The sequence below is a fragment of the Peromyscus eremicus genome, chromosome 4 (assembly GCF_949786415.1).
Source record: "Peromyscus eremicus chromosome 4, PerEre_H2_v1, whole genome shotgun sequence".
Taxonomy (NCBI): domain Eukaryota; kingdom Metazoa; phylum Chordata; class Mammalia; order Rodentia; family Cricetidae; genus Peromyscus; species Peromyscus eremicus.
In genome coordinates, this window is record NC_081419.1 from 9025504 (window position 1) to 9045639 (window position 20136).

General features: G+C 41.6%; 1 protein-coding gene across 1 annotated transcript in view; it reads right to left on the reverse strand.

Moving 5' to 3' along the window:
- The window catches only part of C5 (complement C5), a 127940-nt gene that overhangs the window by 65955 nt on the left and 41849 nt on the right, over positions 1-20136 (reverse strand). The window contains exons 16-22 of the mRNA XM_059259052.1: positions 16946-17017; positions 15715-15912; positions 13581-13671; positions 11680-11753; positions 10900-11039; positions 6476-6703; positions 5181-5241 (exon numbers count right to left, since the gene is read on the reverse strand). Of these exons, the coding sequence (XP_059115035.1) occupies positions 5181-5241; positions 6476-6703; positions 10900-11039; positions 11680-11753; positions 13581-13671; positions 15715-15912; positions 16946-17017 (864 nt within the window). The remainder of the gene's footprint in view (positions 1-5180; positions 5242-6475; positions 6704-10899; positions 11040-11679; positions 11754-13580; positions 13672-15714; positions 15913-16945; positions 17018-20136) is intronic.

The window sequence follows — 20136 nt, forward strand, 5'->3', positions numbered from 1 at the left end:
CACTGTGGTGTTTCAAAGGGTGCTTGCAAAATAATTACAAGATGGCTAGGTGTTCTTTGGACAGAGGCTTCTTTGGTAAAATACTGTGTTATTGTGAGGATGAGCAGAGTATCCAGTGAGGGGTGAGTCCTGTTGTGTTGTGGACTCTTACTTTAACTAGGCAAAGATGTGTTACATTTGTTTATGTTGCAGAATACTACTTTAACTGTGTAAGGGTGTGTTACATCTGTTTCTGCTGCCTTTGTTAGCGATGTGAAGATGTGTTATGTTTGTTTGTACTTGTAGGAAAAAGGGGCCAGCTAAAGAAACCCACCTTGACCCTGGAGCCCAGAACCAGCAAAAGAAACACAGCCTGGATCTGGGACCCCAGCCAGTGGAAGAAACACTTTATCCCTGAACCCAGAACCAAAGAAACATGCCCTGACTCTGAAACCAGTGCCAAAGAAACACACTTTGTACCTAGAATCAGAGCCAGTGAAAGAAATATGCTCGGGCCTTAGAATTAGAGCCAAAAAGCTAAGAAAGGCCAGTGAAAGAAACACAGTTTGGCTCTGAAATCAGGGCCATCTCTGTCCCGACCAATCCCTGAGCAGGAAAAACTAACCAATCCCTGGACAGAAAATCTTCTCCTTGGAGAAACTCCGCCCCTAAGAAATCCTATATAAACCACCTGCCTGTTCAGTTCTCAGCTGTTCTTTCCCACCCTGGTAGAGGCAGCCATTCTCCTGGACTCCTCCTTCCCAAATAAATCTCTTTCTCAAAAGAGTCTTGGGTGTGAAGATCTTCATTCGCTGGCACAAAGAAGAACCTTGCTAAGATGTCCGGTAGGGGACTAAGCAGAAAAAACCTTGCAGAGATGTTCCCTTAGGGGGCTGAGAAGTCAGAACTGAACAGAAGAACCTTGCTGACACGTCCCTTAGGGGACTGAGCAAGGTGGAGCTGAAAAGGTAACAACTTTTCAATGAGCCAGAGGAGATTGCTACATTTCTGCAGGGCTTTTTCCTTTAGCAGAATGAAGCAACAGAAGCAACATCTTGGGCCAGAGAAGAAGCAGAGCTCTGCTGGGGAACCCCTGTAAGTGGGGGCTGAGCAAAGCTCAGCTGTAGCTGCTCTCCAGGAGAGGAGCAGGTTTGCTATATCCTGCTACCATCTTCTACCACACCCCAACTCAAGGTATAGCATGACTCCTGAAGAGTGAGAATACCTTTCCCTCCAGAGCTGAGCTGTCCCATTGCTGCTGGAGAGCTGCCAGAGTTGTCCTAGAAGCTCAAGGTATAGCCTAACTCCCCAAGCAGTCAGGATACCTTTTCCCCGGAGTTGCAACACTCAGTTACAGTGCTGCATTTGTTTAACTATATAAAGATTGTTGCATTTGTTTCACCTTGTCTAACTAGTAAAACACTGAATGGCTAATAGGTAGGCAGGAGAGGGATAGGTGGGGCTGGTGGGCAGAGAGAGAGAATAAATAAGAGTAAAGAGAAGAGGAGAAAAAGGAGGAGAGAATGAGGGAGAAAGAGAAGGACATGCCTAGGGCCAGAAGCCAGGCAGCTTCCAGCCAGACACGAGAAGCAGTGAAAGTAGGACATACAGAAGGAAAGAAAGACAAAAAGCCTAGAGGTAAAACACAGACGGAGAGAGAAACGAGTTAATTTATAAGAGCTAGCAAGAAATGAGCCTAAGCTAAGGCTGAGCATTCATAACTAATAATAAGTCTTTGTGTCATGATTTGGGAGCTGGTTGGTGGGCCAAAAAAAAAAAAAAAGCCTGATACATTTGGCATTAGAACGTGGGGCCCACTGGTGGCAGCGGCATACACCTTTAATCCCAGTACCTGGGAGGCAGAGCCAGGCAGATCTCTGTGAGTTCGAGGCCAGCCTGGGCTACAGAGTGAGATCCAGGACAGGCACCAAAGCTACACAGAGAAACCCTGTCTTGAAAAACCAAAGAAAAAAAAAAGAAAATGGGGCCCGCATTTACACATAGGGCCTGAGATAGTTGAAGAAGAAAAAAAAAGAAAAGAAAAGGAAAGAAAGAAAGAAGGACAGAAAGGAAGAAAGAAAGAAGAAGCCGGTACACTAAGCTAAGTAAAAATGCTTGCCACAGTGCAGAGCACCAACTTCCTAGAGCTGGCGTGGTTGAATGTAGTTCCTAGACAATGCGGCTCTGGACTGGGGCCACGGGCTTAGGCTTGGCATTCATGGACCCAAGAAGGGAGTGGAGGCAGCTGCCATAGCCATGCAGAGGTCCTAGCTATCGCTTAGCAGTTTAAGGTTTGGCTCATGTGGTCAGAAAAGGGCTGGAGATAACAGTAAAGACAGGTCCAGATGGAAAAAATTTCTAGCAGGTTACAGTGTGTTAAAAGTGTGCATAAGCTTAAGAAAGAAAAGAAAAGGATATAGACAGTCATAGAAAAAATAGTTTATAAATAATAAATTATTTAAAGAAAAAGTAAAGTAATAAATATAAAACAGAATAAGCCATATAAGATGAAAAATACACAGGGAGTCTGGATTCTGTATGGTGTTGTGTTAACTTTGAATTTTTTGAATGTTGATGAGTGAATGACAACTGCTGAAAGACATGAGATTGTAAGAGTGACTGCTGAATTAAACCAGCCTAAATACTTTAGGAATGCCTTAACTTTAAAATGGAATTCAAAAAAATGTATTGCTTTGGGGAAGAGGTTATGCTTTTGTTTCCACAAAAGGGTGTGGATTCGTTCAAAGTTAATAGAGATCAGATTTGATCAGAGAAGACCCCTGAAAATTCTTGTTACAGACATAAAGAAATAAACCTAGAAAAACAAGACAGGTGATATATATTTTACCTGCTCAAACATAAAAACAACAAAAAAATTCATCTTTGGCTGGCTTGTGTATAAATATAAAAAAAATCTTTGGCTGTCTTGTGTACAACCCACAGTCCATACTTGTATACACACACACACACACACACACACACACACACACACACACACACACACACATATATATATATATATATATATATATATATATAACCTTCAAATGTTTGTGTGTTTTCAGAGCACGGGGACCAGACATCAATGAAAATGGGTGGCCCAGGTGATCCAGCCTCTCAGAGTACCTCTGTTGCAGAACCGTTCAAGGCTGCTGGCTTCAAGGATCCAAGGCTGGATCACAGACTGTTCTAGCCAGGACTACAGATAAGCCTTGTGCTTTCCCATTGCACAGAGACTGGACAACAAATGCCATGGCTAGCTTTCCCAGGATTTGACCATTTTCTCAATTTTCTCAGGTTCCCTAAAGATGCCTTTGCCTGCACACAGCAAGAAAACAATCTAGAGAACATAATGCCCACATTCCCAAGAGGTGGGGTGGATGGTTTTTGGTAATTTTGATGGGTTATGGATATTTGGTCATTTGGTGGGTTAGAGGGGCTATAAAAATATAGGATAAAAGACAACTATTAACCTCAAGTATTTTACACTGGTATAGACTTTGGTATATTGATACAAATTTAAAGTTATTTTTGTTATACTGTATGTATGTTTCTCCTATTGTTTGGGGTATTGTGCTTATGCAGCTCATTTAAAAATGTAATGTATAATTAAGAAATGCAGGTTAGTAGATAGTCATCTATAATAATCAAACTTGTAGTCATATTAGGTATGTTTTCAAGGTTAAACAGATATATTTAGATATGTAGATTGTCTTCAAACACCTCAAAGACCTACAGAACATGGCATTTTTAATGTTTAATATTAAGATGTTTAATCACCTAAGACTTTTCATGACAGTGAGACATGTATGCTCCTGGCAGCACCAATTTACTTCAGAGAAGATGATGGGCACCAAAGAAATTCCATACAGGGTTTGCTTTCATTGTGTCAAAGTTAGCCACTGGGCAAAGAAACTGCTCTTGCCTCGACTGCTGACATTGCGCTGTGCAAACAGGACATGCAGGACACAAAGAGAAAAGACTGTTGAACTTTACCAAAACAAGGTGGACAGTCCTTCAAAATTCCTGCTTTATAGAAAAGTCTGTCAGATATTCTAGACATGTAGGCTGAAGATGGATGCCCCAACATTGCAGAGGAACCTTGGGTGACTGTCCAGGCAGCCAGATGTCTCTGTTGTTTCTATAGCTTTGGAAGTGGCTTGCACTGCCCTTCCTGTTATTCAAGTAATATAATATCCTTCTGGGGTCTTTGATGAAGTTGAAGACTAGCTAGTTATAGTTTTCCTTAGTTATGATAGAAGGTAAATTAGGTACAAAACTTTGGACTCACCAAAGTAGGATAAATAATGGAGTATTTTCTCTGAATTTGCCAAATATAAATGGACTGGATATTGTAGATACAATTCTTGCTTGATAATTGTTCTTGTTGTATATAGTCTTACTATGTTAAGGTTAAAACCCTTTTTATTTAGAAAAAGGGGGAAATGTTATGGAATATTAGTTTAACTAGGCAAAGATGTGTTACATGTGCTTATGCTGTGGAATGTTACTTTAATTGTGTAAAGGTGTGTCACATTTGTTTGTGCTGCATTGTTTAATTATGTAAAGATATGTTGCATTTGTTTCACCTTGCCTGCCTAAGGCACCTGATTTTCTAATAAAAAGCTGAATGGTCAGTAGCTAGGCAGGAGAGGGACAGGTGGGGCTTTCAGGCAGAGAGAATAAATAGGAGGAGAAGAGAAGAAGGAGGAGAGAACAAGGGGGGAGAGGGGGACATGCCCAGGGCCAGAGGCCAGGCAGCCACCAGCCAGCCAGACACGAGAAGCAGTGAAAGTAAGATAGACAGAAGAAAGGTAAAAAGCCCCGAAGCAAAATGTAGAAGAGAAACAGGTTAAGTTATAAGAGCTAGGAAGAAACGAGCCTAAGCTAAGGCCGAGCAGTCATAAGTATTAATAAATCTCCACATCATGATTTGGGAGCTGGTTGGTGGCCCAAAAAGAAAAAGCCTGATACACTGTTGCAATGTGTTTGTGTTGTAATGCTCAGTGAGTGTAGTTAAGAGGTCAGCTGGTCCCCAACCACAGGGGTCACAGCCAGAGAGGGCACTGCTGTAACAAGTGGACGTTGCTGATTCTGCACACTGAGCACTCTGAAAAGTGGCATTTTAAGTTACATTAAAATTACACTTTAGTTTCTACTTCTGAAATACAACACATAAAAATCAAAATATTTTTTCCTACCATAAATTCCTCTAGGGTCCAGCGTAACACCAGCATAGTTTTCTCTTTTGACCCCTTCTGGCTAAAGTGAAAGAAGAAAACATTTCGTTAAGAGCATGATTGCATTTCTAAGACCTGAATTCCTTGGATCAAGTTTCTCCAGACCACTTTGACAATTAAAAGAAAAAAAAAACCATTTTCTGAAAAGACAAACTCGATATAAATACTTACATGCATGCAGGCAATGAAAAGATTCTGGCTGTTGAATATTGATCAGAGTGAACAGATGCTCTTATAGGTCAGGTAATTTGTCTAAACACTTTGTGTATGTTAACTCATTAAGTCTCTACAAACCTCTATGAGGAAGGTGCTATCACTGCTCCCAGTGACAGATGAGGAATCCGATGAAGAGATCAGTAACTTATCCCAAGTAATGCTGTTAGGAAGCTTGGAGCCAGGACTGAAAAACCAAGAAGTCTGCTCCAGCTCTAAGCGTGAAACAGAGATACTCAGGATGGCACAAAAGAAATCAGCTTTTCTTTTCAACAAGGACTCACTAAGTTGTCCATGGTGACCTCAGATTTGCCTCCTGAGTAGTTGTGATTACAGACATAAGTCACCGTGCCCGCTAAATACACGTTTGCTGAAGTTAATGGCATAGAGCAAAACAGAACCCAAAGAAAGAAGGCTTCGGGAGGCCTGAGAGGTTGTTAGCTAGTATGACACTTAACAAGAACAGTGTTTCACTCTAAATTAGCAAAACAGAATTGTAGAATCTCAATGGCAGGAGAACACTCAGCAGGTGGCAGGGATTGCTTCCATGGTTTGACCTGCAAATTTGTTTAAAAAGTGGGAAATCTCTACACTGTGGGGTCTTTGATGCATCTGCACTATTACTGCTTTATATTTGGTATCTAGCCTGACATCTTGCACATGGGTTTCAAGATATACTTTCTGAATTAGTGGGGTGGCAGGGGTGACCCAGACGGTGTGCATCAAATAGCAAAACTTGGGAATCTCTGGGCTTGTGGGTTTATTGGTTATTTTTCTTGGTAGATTTTTGCTATTCTTATTTTCTACAGTAAGCAGGTGTTATTCTTCTATTCAATAACTTTAAGCATAATTTCAGATTAATTACAAGAATAGCACCAAAAATGTGGGAGAGTTTCCGTCAGATTCCTGAACTGTTACTGTGTTCTGATTACATCATCATTTCTTTCAGTTGCTCTGATCCCAAACATAATTGTTGACACAAATTGTTGATGGCATTTCTCCCAGAAACAAAGAAAAATTTAAAAGAACCATATTTTCCTTACCACTACCCGTAATGTTTTCACTAAGATTTCTCTTCCAAATGAAGTCTCTAGTGAGAAGTTGATGGGGTGGAGTCCAATTTCCAGAGGAAGCAGGCTGAAGGTCACCAAGTGACTGGAGGAGCCCTCGATCCTCTGGCGCACACATCTGGAGGACTTGGAGGCCTGATGGCTAACAGCTGAGCCCCCTGACATACAGATTCCCTCCACAGTAGACATTTTAACACAGAACTGAAACACAGCAGGTGAAGAACTGTATCAGAACACCTCATCGTTTAAGCCACATTCAATGAAAAAGCAAAAAAAGAAAAAAAAAAAAACAGCTCTAAGTATACCCTAAATTATGCTGGTCTGGTCACAAACTCCCCTGGTTTATTAGCAGTGTCAGACTAACCCCTCTGGTTTCACGGCATGGCAGAAGGCTCATTTCAGGTTTCCTTCAGGCACACACAAGCTGCTGTGGGTCACAGCAGTGTCACGGGGTGACTGAAAACTCAGCGCGAAATGGTTGTATCTTTCTTAGAGCACTGCTCACTCTCTTATGCCACAGCTACTGCATCCTTTGTTCCTGCCACTATGGTGTTACTGTTCTGTCCTCTCCACAGTCTGTTTGGACAGCAGGAGCCTTGGACGGCAGGAGCCTTGGGTTTAGCTGTTTGGAGTCTTACCTTTACCTCAGCCTTTGACTCATAATAAACAACAGTGTGAGGAATGATAGAAAACTCTGTACCTCAGCTCATTCAAAGGCTTACCTAACACACACCCATCTTCCATTCCTAGTCTTATGATCTGCCCACTTGTGCCCACTTGTGTTTTATTCTACAGTAAAACACACTCTAGAAAGACATGGATTTAAACTTGGGCTCTCCTCTTATGAGCAGTGCTTTGGAAACAGATTGTGTGAGCCCTCTCATTTTTGGTAACAGTATCCATTGATTTCTGGCTCAAAGAGTGAATATATTTTCACCATCAATTTGGTGAACCAGTAGAATCAAGAACTATGCCCAAAGAATAAAATCCATTAATTCCAGAATCAAGCAGATAAGCAGGAGAAAATGCAGATATTCAATAGCTAATTTTGTGGGATTTCCCCAAATGTAAAGTTCCTTCTGCTCTTTGGGCACATTTTTGGGACAGTGCCAACCATGGTTGTTGGGGGAGGAGCTAGAGGAGACGATGGGTCAAGGATTCTCCAGCATAGCAGATGTGGGGCAGGGGACACTCAACACAAGTTCACTGTAAAATCCCACAACAGCTGGGTGTGGTGCCACGAGGCTCTGATGCCAGCACTGGAGAGGCTGGCCAAGAAGACCCTAACTTTGAGGCTAGCCTGGGCTATGCAGACAGCCCCAGGCTAGCCTGACAGGCTGGGCTATGCAAACTTATTAGGATCATGCTTCAGAGACTCTATCTCTGAACAAAACAGCCAAACTAAATCAAACAAAAAGTCTTCATGCAAACAATAATAACTGCAATAAGCCCTTGCAGTAAGTTGGAATTAGGAAAGAACTTTTGAACCTGATGGGGCAATATGGGTAGGAAGCTACTTGCAGCACTAATTCTGATTTCCGTGATTGCCATGAGGCTAAGACCAAACGTGAACTCCAGACAACACATTTAAGCAAATGACAGCCTGAAGGGAAAGGATCGCTTGGAAGAAGGGAATGGCACCAGGATGGAGATCTCTCTCTCTCTCTCTCTCTCTCTCTCTCTCTCTAACTGAAGGTGAGTTCCATTAGTGTTTTGAGTTGAGTCTAAATCCCCAGTAGAGACCTTCCACCTTGCTGGCTCGGGGAACCAGAGGACAGAGTGTGAGGAAGTCACCACAGCTGAAAAGTGAAGACACTTGAGATCTGTGTATGTTCTTTACTCAAACCCTGCTGAGCCTTGACCTACACACAGTACAGATTCTAAGGATCCCAGCTAGGCCAAAAGAACTGAACAGGGACCCCAGAGTCTGGGATGATATCCATCTAATTGCCTGCTAAAACATGTAAACAAACCTAAATACTCTTCAGAGGAACAGAACAAAACCTAGAATCTTCATATAACTTCAGTTAACAAGATCTCAGATTAGATCCAAAATTACTAGCCATCAGGGCACAGGACAATTAATTACATTTAAAAGGAAAGGGAATTAGTAAGTGTTAGCCCTGAACTATCATGATGCACTTGTTTTGATATAATGGAAGTATTGGTAAGTTAAAGATTATATACAACTGGTAATATCATAACCTTCAGATTTCAATTGTATCACCGTGTATCACAATGACTCTGGTTGTCTGTGCTGTGACAGTGTAAACTAGGGTTGGTCAATTGTATCACCGTGTATCACAATGACTGGTTGTCTGTGCTGTGATGGTGTAAACTAGGCTTGGGCATATAGGATATAGGGCAATCATCTAAAACAAATAATTTGAACACAAACTCCAGTGTTTAAAGTAAAAATGATTCAATAAAATATGTTGATATAAGGATAATAAAGTTGACAATATTTTTATTTTCTCAAATTTTTTATTTATAAAAATGATTGTAATTTATTTAGAATGGAATTTATGCTGAGCCCACTGTTATTTCTAGGAACAGATAGCCATAGTTAGTAGACTAACAGAAAGCATTTTCTTTTCTTAATACAATTCTATTTTTTTTTTTTTTGTTTTTTGTTTTTTCGAGACAGGGTTTCTCTGTGTAGCTTTGCGCCTTTTCCTGGAACTCACTTGGTAGCCCAGGCTGGCCTCGAACTCACAGAGATCCGCCTGGCTCTGCCTCCCAAGTGCTGGGATTAAAGGCGTGTGCCACCAACGCCCGGCTTACAATTCTATTTTTAAAGGTTTATTTTAGCTTTGATTATGTGTATCTGTGTGTGCGTGTGTGTGTGTGTGTGTGTGTGTGTGTGTGTGTGTGTGTGTGTACACAGTTGACTGCAGATGCCTGCAGAGTCCAGAGAGCTGGAGTCTCAGGCATTTGGCTTCTGGGACGTGGAATCAGTCTCCTGGAAGAGTCGTCCACACTGAACCATTTCTCCACCCCACCCCTCTTAGTAACTTTAAAAATTTGTAACATACTGTTTTATTTGTAAAAATTTGTAACATGCTTTTTTATCTATTATATACTAGTAGTATTTGTAATGATAGCTTAATACTAAATTAGTTTCTTCTTAGAATCTTAAAATGAGGAGATTGAAAAGATTTTTGTTGTTTATAAATACATTTGCATCAAAATATAACAGAAAGACCAAGAGAAAGAAATTCAAGCAAAAGCATAAAGTCTAAGTGAGTAGAATAAAACTGAGTTAATTAAAAGAGAAAAAGAAATGATATAAGAACTTAGTTGATTTTTTAAAAATAGATTACTTTGCTATTTAGGTTCCACTATACACATTTAAATGATGTAACAGTCTTATTTCAACTACTGATGTAATTTTTAAATATTTAAAACTATTTAAAAAGTTATAGATTGGCATCTTTTAAAAACTTAGATGAAAAATTTTATATGCCAGTTTGAAAGTGTGCCAATGGAATGCATAGTTTCTATAAAAATGTTAGAGAGTATGTACAAAATTTGGGTGAGGGACCACTGAAATACTCAGTCCTAAGAATAAAATTAGAAATTTAAAAACATAGTTAGATTTGTGGACAATGTTGGGTCCCCTCTAATGTCTTGTGACTGTGATGAAACCTACTAGCCCACAGTATGGTTAGTTGTAGAGGTACACCACACAGAAACGACAAATGGGAAGGTTCCCCGTGGTCAGAGGTTTTCACCGTTTGATCCCGAGTGAGGGAGGTTCATGAGAGTTGACGTAATTTTAGACAGTGTGGTTATATATTCATGAGTAGCTTGTACAGAGGGAGAGTAAAGACATCAGCGGTCTGGAGGATAATAGAAAAGGTTTTAGTCAATCGGTGGATTGGGGGTTCCTATGGGGTTCAGACTTGCTATGGAGTATTGGCGATAAGTAGTTAGCAAAATGGTAAGGAGGCTATGGCTGGAGGGTGAGGTGTTGAAAACAAGATTTCAGAGAAGACGGCAAGATGGACAGAGAGAAGATGAGCAGGGATGGCAAAAATGAAGCACAGGATACGATGGTTAGCGTCCAGGGGACTGAGGCACTCAGGTGAAGCACATGTGAACTCCCGTTTCTCTGAAATTCACAGTACCTTAGCCACTTTCTGTGCTTTGTTCTTCAGACTGGCACCACATGACCTTGTTCTATCCCTTCCTCCCTTCTGTACCCCTCCACATACCAAAGTGACTTCTAGGGCAACACTCAATGCATGTGCTTGCTTATTGGAGTTGTGTGTGTGTGTGTGTGTGTGTGTGTGTGTGTGTGTGTGTGTTGGGGGGTATTTTAATGACATTCTCAGACAACTAGAGAATATTTCTTTTCTCTCTTTTATTCTAACATACCATAAAGCACTACTCACCATTGTCCCTGAAGTCCTGTAATTGTAAACAGTTCCTTTCAATTGGATCTGTTCCCCTCGTACAACAGAATATGGTATGTTCATTTCCAGAAAGACGTCTTTGAACACTTTTGCCTTGAGTGTATCAGCAACACATATACCTTCAGTCCAAAGGAAAAGCAAGGTATGCTCATATTAGGGAATTCTTATCATACTTTATTGGTACTAAAATGTGTCACACATTCTCTTTCTTTAAAAATAATATTTCATTTGTTTGCCAAATATTTAATTCTACTTAAATATTTATTCTCATGTGTGTTAATTTAACACACATGAGAATGTATGTTAACTAGAGTACCAAATCTTTTTAGATATTTATTGTTGAATTTATTGAATGACTACAAAGTTTTGATTGTGGAGACTAAGACTTTGTAAAAACAAAATTACTAAACAAATGAAAGTAATCCCGTAGTTGTTTATACAGCATCTGTGTTAAGTCACTTCCAAGGGACATCAGCCGAAGAGAGAGGATATAGATTTATTTCTAAGTCTCCTCAAGCTCCCACTTGCTGTCAAAAGTGAAGGAACGGAGGTGTTTGATCCAGAACTATAACTGGCAGCTTGTAGAAGAGCAGAAGAAATTCAATAGCTTCAAAGGTGTAGGTACATTGAAGTCTTTTGAGAAGAAAGAAAATTAAAAATTTGCCTCATATCCTGAGCAAATGAAATTTACAATAACAAAGAATTACATTTTGGCTAATAATCCCTCCTGAGATGAACATGTGACTCAGGGTTTCTTACCGCTGTCTGAAATGCCAATGCCTTGGACCTCCCAGGTAGTAAGTGAGTCAGGCAGCACAACCTGCATCTGGCTTCTGGAAGTTGAAACATTGATATTTGTGGTGGTTAATATCACCAGCTTGACAAGATCTAAACTCATGCAGAAGACAAGCCTCTGGATGTACCCAGGAAGGATTGTCTTGGTTAAGCTAGCCTCTACCTATGCCTGTGAGCCATTTTCTTGATTGGGTTAATTGAGGGGTGAAGATCCACCCTAAAAGTGGACAAGGCCTCCAGGCAGTGGTGGCACATGCCTTTAATCCCAGCACTCAGGAGGCAGAGGCAGGTGGGTCTCTGTGAGTTCAAGGCCAGTCTGGTCTACAGAGTTCCAGGACAGCCAGGGCTACACAGAGAAACCCTGTCTTAGAAAACCAAAAACCAACCAACCAACCAAACAACCAACCAACCAAACAAACAAACAAAACCAATAGAAAAAGGGCAGTGCCATTCCCTAGGCTTGGGTCCTGGATTGCACAAGGAGGAGAAGCTGGCTGAACAGGAGCATTTGTTATTCTTGCTTCCTAATCATCGATGCCTCAAGCTCGTGCCTCCAAGACTTCCCCCACGGCAATGGACCAAACACCAGAACTGAGCCATGATGAGCCCCTCCTCACTTAGGTTGTGTTTGCCAGGAAGAGAAACACATACAATATTCAACTACAGTGAAACATTAGAGTTGACAGCGTCACACCAGCTGTTAGGGAAAAACTAATCCAGATAGTTATGTTCAGCATCTACCCCACCCATCTCAGGTTTGCAGACATTGCGCCTGTGGAGTGAAGATGGGAGGGAGAATACCTTTGCAATATTGCCCTGTCAGAGCACATAGTACAGAGAAAAACACATTTCCCTGTTATCATGGGACACCGCTTGTAACCAATCAGTGTACTAAACCTACCGGCAATGAGTAAGCCTGTGTATTTATTGTAGCTATGGCCTACTGGTTCTTCATTACGTATGATACCAAGTACCAAGTACACAGTGTTTGTAAGCTATGGTCCTGCTGTCCACCAGTTTACAGTCCAGTGGAAGACAGTTATGTAGATATTAGACATGAGTTCCACGTCACTGTACCAAGATGGCTTTTAAAGGGTCCAGTCAGCACATTCATATTTATGTCTCTACATCAGGTCCTGGATATAACATAGAGATATGGAATCACGTTTTGCTTTGGAGGTATTGACTTTTTAAAGACGGAGATGGGTAAGGAGACAGGCTACTGAAATACCACGTGATCCCTGCAACGGGGGTAATTGGGACTAGTAATCGATCCAGTCACGTTCTGGTGTGGGATATTTTACCAGAAGTACTGAACGAGGAGCAATGTAGGGTGGAACACTGGACAACCGTGCACAAGAAGGCTGTGCAGGGGAAGGAGGAGCAGATGCGCAGTGCCCGGGGGACTAGGTACCAGTGCAAAGCCAGTGGCAGCAGCCTGGGAACGATGAAGTAGGGCTCAGGGTCTCCATCATTGTTTCCAATCCCTGCTACAGGGAGACTTCTCATTAAAATTAGAACTCTAATAAAGGGTTTAACAAAATACAACTCCATTTTTGTTTCATCTGTTTGTTTTATATACAGGTACTTTTATGTTGAAAATAGTTGCCCAATACGGCATATAGCACATGGGCAGTAAATGCATATTAAAGATAAACTAAATAGAGTAGCACCTCTCTTTACTGATAGTTGATATTGCCCTGGACTCAATTCTCAGACAAAAGTACCCTAAACAAAATGAGAAAACAAAAGGAAATTTAACCTAATAGTGGCATTATCTTAATTAAAGGGAAAATAGTAGTGTCCAGATTTGGGGCAGTAATATTTAATCTTCCACATCTTCTTCCATGTATCTTCCAAGATACCTTTTGGGAACATGATGAACTTCCCACAGCCAGCTCTCTGGAAAGTAGCTTCGAATATCTGCTTTCATTACTGGTAACAGGGTCTTTATGTCTAGGGGAAAATATATTTAGTTATAGTAATCAATATAAATTCTGCTTACAGGTGAAGTTTTAACTAAAACCATCCATCTATGACTTAGTTGTTTTCTACAAGTCAGTAAGGCACTGTCTTTAATGATTTCAAACGACTTTAAAATTGTAGAATGCAGAACAGTGAAGAAACAGCTGAGGACTGGTCTTTCTGAGATTGCACAAAACATCAGCAAGCCTAGAGAGTTATTTGCAATTTGGTAATTTTGGCAATTAGGTTTATATCAGAAAACATGGAAGCTTTCTGCGATCTCTGACTTAATTGGTAATTTGTATTTCCCTTAATAAAATGAATGGAATGTCTGCTTCCACCCAAGATGCATTAATAGGGGACTGTGGATTTACCACCAAGACTCAGAAACTTAGAAAACCAGATACAATATCAGAAACAACAGTTCCCAGCCATCTGCATAAGCAGCACTGGCCTGGGATCCCTGAGAGGAGCTAGCTCTGTTCTCTCTAGTTCCCTACCTGGAGGCCATTCATAAGTCAGGGCAGGCAGCGGAGCCCTGCGGCCTGGTGGCCTTGAAGACTGGTGGCTGCACAGCTGGGACTTTGGGGGCCGTGGGGGTGTAGAAAGTGGGTACCATGCAACTGAAGCCAACTGGAAGATACCAGCTGAAAAACTGGGCAGCGAAAAAACGTGTGCACTAGATGGTTAGTCAGAATGGTGCTTGAATGAGTGAATGTTACCATGGTTGTGGTAAAATCATCCCAAATGGCGTGGATTTTTTATTGCAATGTCACTTATGTCTGTAGGATGTATCAATGGAGACAGACAGCACTCAAGATACACAGCTAAGCAAAACAGACTAGAAAGGGGAGATGCCATTTTGCTTTTGTTTTTCTTTTCCTAAAGATGACGCATAAATGAAGATCTTAAAAGTTTTGAAAACATAGAAAGTTTTACAAATTCTAAAAAACATCATTGACTGAAACTGAAATAAGCCTTCCAAAACAATGTTTTATTCAGTTTAGAAGTCTTTTGCTATTTTTGGTCAGTGTAAACACAAACTTCATTTTCAATGGTCATAATACACCAGAACCATAGAATTTTAGTATTCAGGGGTATATTGTGGTTATCCAATCTAAGGCTCCTGCTTAAGGTGCACGGGGTAAATCATCACTCAAGCTTTGGGAAGGAGTGGGCTTTAAATTTATACCAGATCAGGACCCAGGCTTGGTTGGGGAATATTATTTTAAGGTGTGTTACTTTTGTTTGTGCTACATTTGTTTAACTCTGTGAAGCTGTGTTGCTGTGCCTGTCTGAAACACCTGATGGTCTAATAAAGAACTGAACAGGCCAATAGCAAGGCAGGAGAAAGGATGGGTGGGGCTGGCAGGCAGAGAGGATAAAGAGGAGAAATCTGGGAGAAGAGAGATCTAGGAGTGAGAGAAAGAGGAGGACTTCAGGGGCCAGCCACCCAGCCACCCAGCCACCCAGCCACCCAGCCACCCAGCCACCCAGCCACCCAGCCACCCAGCCATCCAGCCATCCAGCCACCCAGCCACCCAGCCACCCAGCCACCCAGCCATCCAGCCACCCAGCCACTCAGCCATCCAGCCACCCAGCCACCCAGCCATCCAGCCACCCAGCCACCCAGTCACCCAGCTACACAGTCAGACATGGAGTAAGAAGGAAAGAAAAGGTATACAGAAACAGAAAGGTAAAAGCCCAGAGGAAAAAAGGTAGATGGAATAATTTAAAGTTAAGAAATGCTGGCAAGAAACAAGTCAAGCTAAAGCCGGGCATTTATAATTAAGAATAAGCCTCCGTGTGCGATTTATTTGGGAGCTGATTGGCAGGCCCCCAAAAAGAAAAAACAAACAACAAGGCTTGACTGGGAACATACCACTCTAAATCCTCAGGAATAATAGAAGTGTTTTGAGTCATCCTTCCTACTTTTGATTTTTCCAGAGCAGCTAAGCTGTCTTCATTAACAGCATTAATTTACATAAAACCCCCCATATCAGATAGGATTCTGGCAGAAAAACTCATACTTACGCATCCTCCCCAACGGCATAGGTTTATGGAAGCCTTCTTGTCGGATCTTGTTTGCGATGGTACAACACTCGTTGAAGGCCCTGACACAGTTTGGGCCTATAGTGACCCGGGCAACTCGCTGTGCACAGGTTTCATGGTCATTACGCCGGGCTCCATCAAGACAACATTTCCTTGGCACTCGGTGCTTGTATTTAGCAGCTGAAATGGTGACCCAAACCCTTATCATGCACAATCATAACATCTCAGATTTAGAACTCCCAGAGGATATTTGTTTCTTAACATCACATAACCCCTCACTAAAGCAGCCACAGCTGGCTGACTAACCAGCCTCTCCTTGGAACTTCTCCAAAAGCAGGGAGAATGTGACCTCAGCAGGTGTGACTTAGACAGGGTTTCTATCTGTAGCCCTGACTGTCCTGGAACTCACTCTGTAGACCAGGCTGGCCTCAAACTCAGAGATCTTCCTGTCTCTGCCTCCCAAGTGCTGGGACTAAAGGTGTGCACCACCACATCTGGCTTAAATAATTTTCATTAGCTATACTTTATAAAGATAATCATCTAAGTCAGTGGTTCTCACCCTTCCTAATGCTGCGACCCTTTAACACAGGTCCTCACGCTGTGCTGACCCCAGCCGTAAATTACTTTCATTGCTACTTCCTAACTGTAGCTTTGCTACTGTTATGAGTTGTAATGAAAATATCTGTGTTTTCCAATAGTCTTAGGTGGTAACTGTGAAGTGGTCACAACTCACAGGTCGAGAAACACTGCTCTAAGTGCTATTAACTGTTAAATATATATTTAAGAAATAGGGTTCTTGTTAGTCATGGACTATGCCAGAATAAAATCAAAGAACATGATTTTAATTATTAGATGAAGTTTGTAGAGAGGAAACACTGTGACAAATAGAAGTCAACTTTTTTAGTTTTTAGAGATAGAAATGCCTTCTTTTTACTCCAAATACTGGGTATTGAACCCAGGGCCTGTGGATGCTGGGTGAACTCTACACTGAGCTGTGTCTCCAGCTGTCATGATACAAGCAATAAAGACAGACAGTCTCTGAGATTATAGCCAATGAAATACCAGCTTTGTTTGGATTAAACTTTCTGAAGGGTGATCTAGACCTCCACACACCTCTTTTTTCACTCATCCTTTTGGAACTGGGGGAGGTTCTACAAGGTTTCCCTTTCAATATGATCATAATGTTTCAGGAGCACAAGACACTTAAGAGTACCTTGTTCTTGTATTGTCTGCTGTAGGAGCTCCAGGTCTCTTTTAGGCCTGAGAATTTCTTCACATGATTCATCTGTTTAGAAAAAGACAGAGACATAGAAAACGGGAGAAAGAACATAAAATCAAAAAAATAAGTTTCATGGAAGTATCTGAAACACCCCCAGTGATTTATTTAACAAGTCTGCACCATGAGCCTGATTCAGGTTAGGCTTCCTCGAATGGTATTGCACTTGGCTCTCTGCATACATGTGTGATTGTGTAGTTTGATGTTCTTGTGGGACTCCTAACAGCGGGGGTAGGGGTGTCTCTGACTCCTTTGCCTGCTCTTGGGGCCCTTTTCCTCCTACTGACTGTCTTGCCTAACCTTGATATGAGGGTTTGTGGCTAATCCTATTGCATCTTGCTATGCTGTGTTTGGGTGATACCACAGGGAGACCTGCTCTTTTCTGAAGGAAAATGGAGTAACAGTGGATCTGGAGGAGAGGCGAGGTGGAAGGGAGAATTGTGAGGAGCAGAGAGAGGGGATGCTATAGTTAGGATGAATTTTATGAGAAAAGAATAAATAAAAAAAACTAGATTAGGCTCTGTGTTATACCTTTGAATACGACATGATTCATCAAAGATCTAGTATCATGTAATCTGGTTTGTTTTATGATCTTGGTTTTGAATATGGCTGCTTTTTGGATCCATTGATTACATTTAGCAGGAGCTAGGTTTTTGTTGAGTTACCTTTTTCTCTTCTAATTTTGTTAAATGTTTATTTACGTGTGTGTGTGTGTGTGTGTGTGTGTGTGTGTGTGTGTGCTCACATGCAAGTGTGCATGTGGAGGTCAGAGGACAACTTGCAGCAGCTGGTTCTCTCCTTCCACAGTGTGGGTTCCAAAGACTGAAGTCAGGTCATTAGGATTTGCAAACACTGGTACCCCCTGTGCCACCTTGCTGGCCCCTATTTCTTTTATTTGTTTTTTGAGCTATATTATTTTAAATATGAGGATGAATATCATGGTACCAACTAGAATTGTGAACATTTTAAAACCACAGAAAGAAGGTCATTGCCACATGATGTCTGCTGTCAAAAAGCTCATGGCACCAGAGGTGAGACAAGACATATAGTTATAAGGGCATGCAATTGTGTGGTTTAATAGTTACAACATAACAGGACCATAGAATTTTAGAAGTCAATGGTAAATTGGATTGTCTAACCTGAGTGTCTTCACACCTGGAGTATAAACAGATGTAGTTTCTATAAAATCCTCTGCAGTAATGGAGGAAGACATGGCTAATTCTGTACAGAGAAGGGACCCTGCAGAGGAAGTGATTTATTTGCTTTGATACAGGGCTGGCCTCAAACTCAGTACTCCTGCCTCAGCCTCCTGAGTGGCTGGGGTTTGCAGATAGCATCATGGCACCCGGAGGTAATTCTTATTCGAGCTTAAACAGGCTTATAAGGAGAAGACAATCTCCAAGGAAGAGCAGGGTGAGAAAGAGTTGGAAAGGCCAGTGAGAAAATTGTGGAAGGCTTTGAGTACTACACTAAAGAAGTTGTATTTTACCTTGAAAGCCAATAAAACACCTTGCTGGTAGCCAGTAGCCATGTGAGAGGAACAGCAGGTAGCAATTGAAGTTCAGGTGTCAACCCACCAGAAGAAAAACTCTCTGATGGGTATGTCTCGCTTAAGAAAGGCTTGGGAGAATACAGCCTCCAGAATGTATTGTGTTTCTGTTGTGTCCCTACATGCTTGCTGCTACAATGTATATGGTGTGGGGAGTCCCCCATTGCCTGTATTGTAGTGTGTCTATCTCATGAATACATCTCGATCTACTGGGTATTTATATCTGTGGATTGTCAAGAAGATAGGTACTCCTTAAAGCTGTATTGTCTAATTGACACAGAGTTTTGATGAATAAAAATATTACTGGGATATGTTTCATAACTAAGGCGTATTATTCCATGAGACCTGTAAGACACTTAGGACCTGCTTTAGATCACAGCTCAGCTTTATGATTTAGGAAAACATTTGTGTCCAGGAGCCAGGCTGGCTCAAATTCCTTCAGTCTTTATGCTGAGTTATGAAGTCACAAGTTTTTGTACATCATTCAGAGAAACAAAGCTTCAAAAGAACTTTAGATTAGACCAAATGCCTTGCTAACAGGTTTTTAGATAAATGTTTCCAATTTTTAAGGATATATAGCTATACTGCCTGGCTAGGTTGTAAATACAAAGACAGCCCAATTATTTCTAGCTGGCAAATGATTAATTCCTTGCACCCATTCCTGACTTCAGTTTGTGAAAATATATTCTGACTAGCTAAGGCTAAGGGAGATAATTTGACTCTATAGCCCCATGAGGGCGGCACGTGTTCTTGGATAATGAGAATTCTTATATTGCCTGAAAAAATTGGTTGGGATATATAAGCTGTAAAAAGACATGAGGGAGCCAGAGCAACAAGAGAAAACATCTTGATGAGAACAAGATGAGAGAATAAAGAAATGAACCATCAAGAGAGACTTCGTGAGGGGGTTTCCCTAACGCCCTCAGATAAAAAGTCTCGGTTTGTGCTGCGCTGTGGACTCTCCCTTTGAGCCCTGTCTGCAGCCTGGAAGCTGGTTCTTAATGGGCTGTGATAACACCTTAATTTGTGTGTGTGTGTGTGTGTGTGTGTGTGTGTGTGTACAATGTGAGCGTGTACATGTGCATGCTGGTGTGTGTGAAGCTGCATGTGGAGGTCAAAGGTCAATGTCAGCTGTTTTCTTCCATTACTCTCCACCTTTATATATGTATGTATGTATGTATATATGCATTTGATACCTCTGTATGTTTTGCCTGCATGTATGTATGTGTACTGTGTGCATGCCTGGTGCCTGTAGAGACCAGGAAAGGACATCAGGTTCCCTGGAACTGGGGTAACAGATGATTGTGAGCTGCCATGTGGGTGCTGGGAATTGAACCCAGGTCCTCTGAAAAAGCAGCCAGTGCTCTTAACCATTGAACCATCTCTCCAGCTTCCACCTTACTTTTTGAGAAAGGGTCTCACAGAACTTGGAGTTCTCTGGTCGGCTAGACAGGCTGGCTGGTGGGCTCTAGGGGTCTGCTCATCTGCTCCTTCCCAGATACAAGCCCACGATGAAAGGCTTAAAGAGACTTGCAGACTTGCCGCAGTCTTAGGTAAAAGTGAGGGCTGGAGGTACATC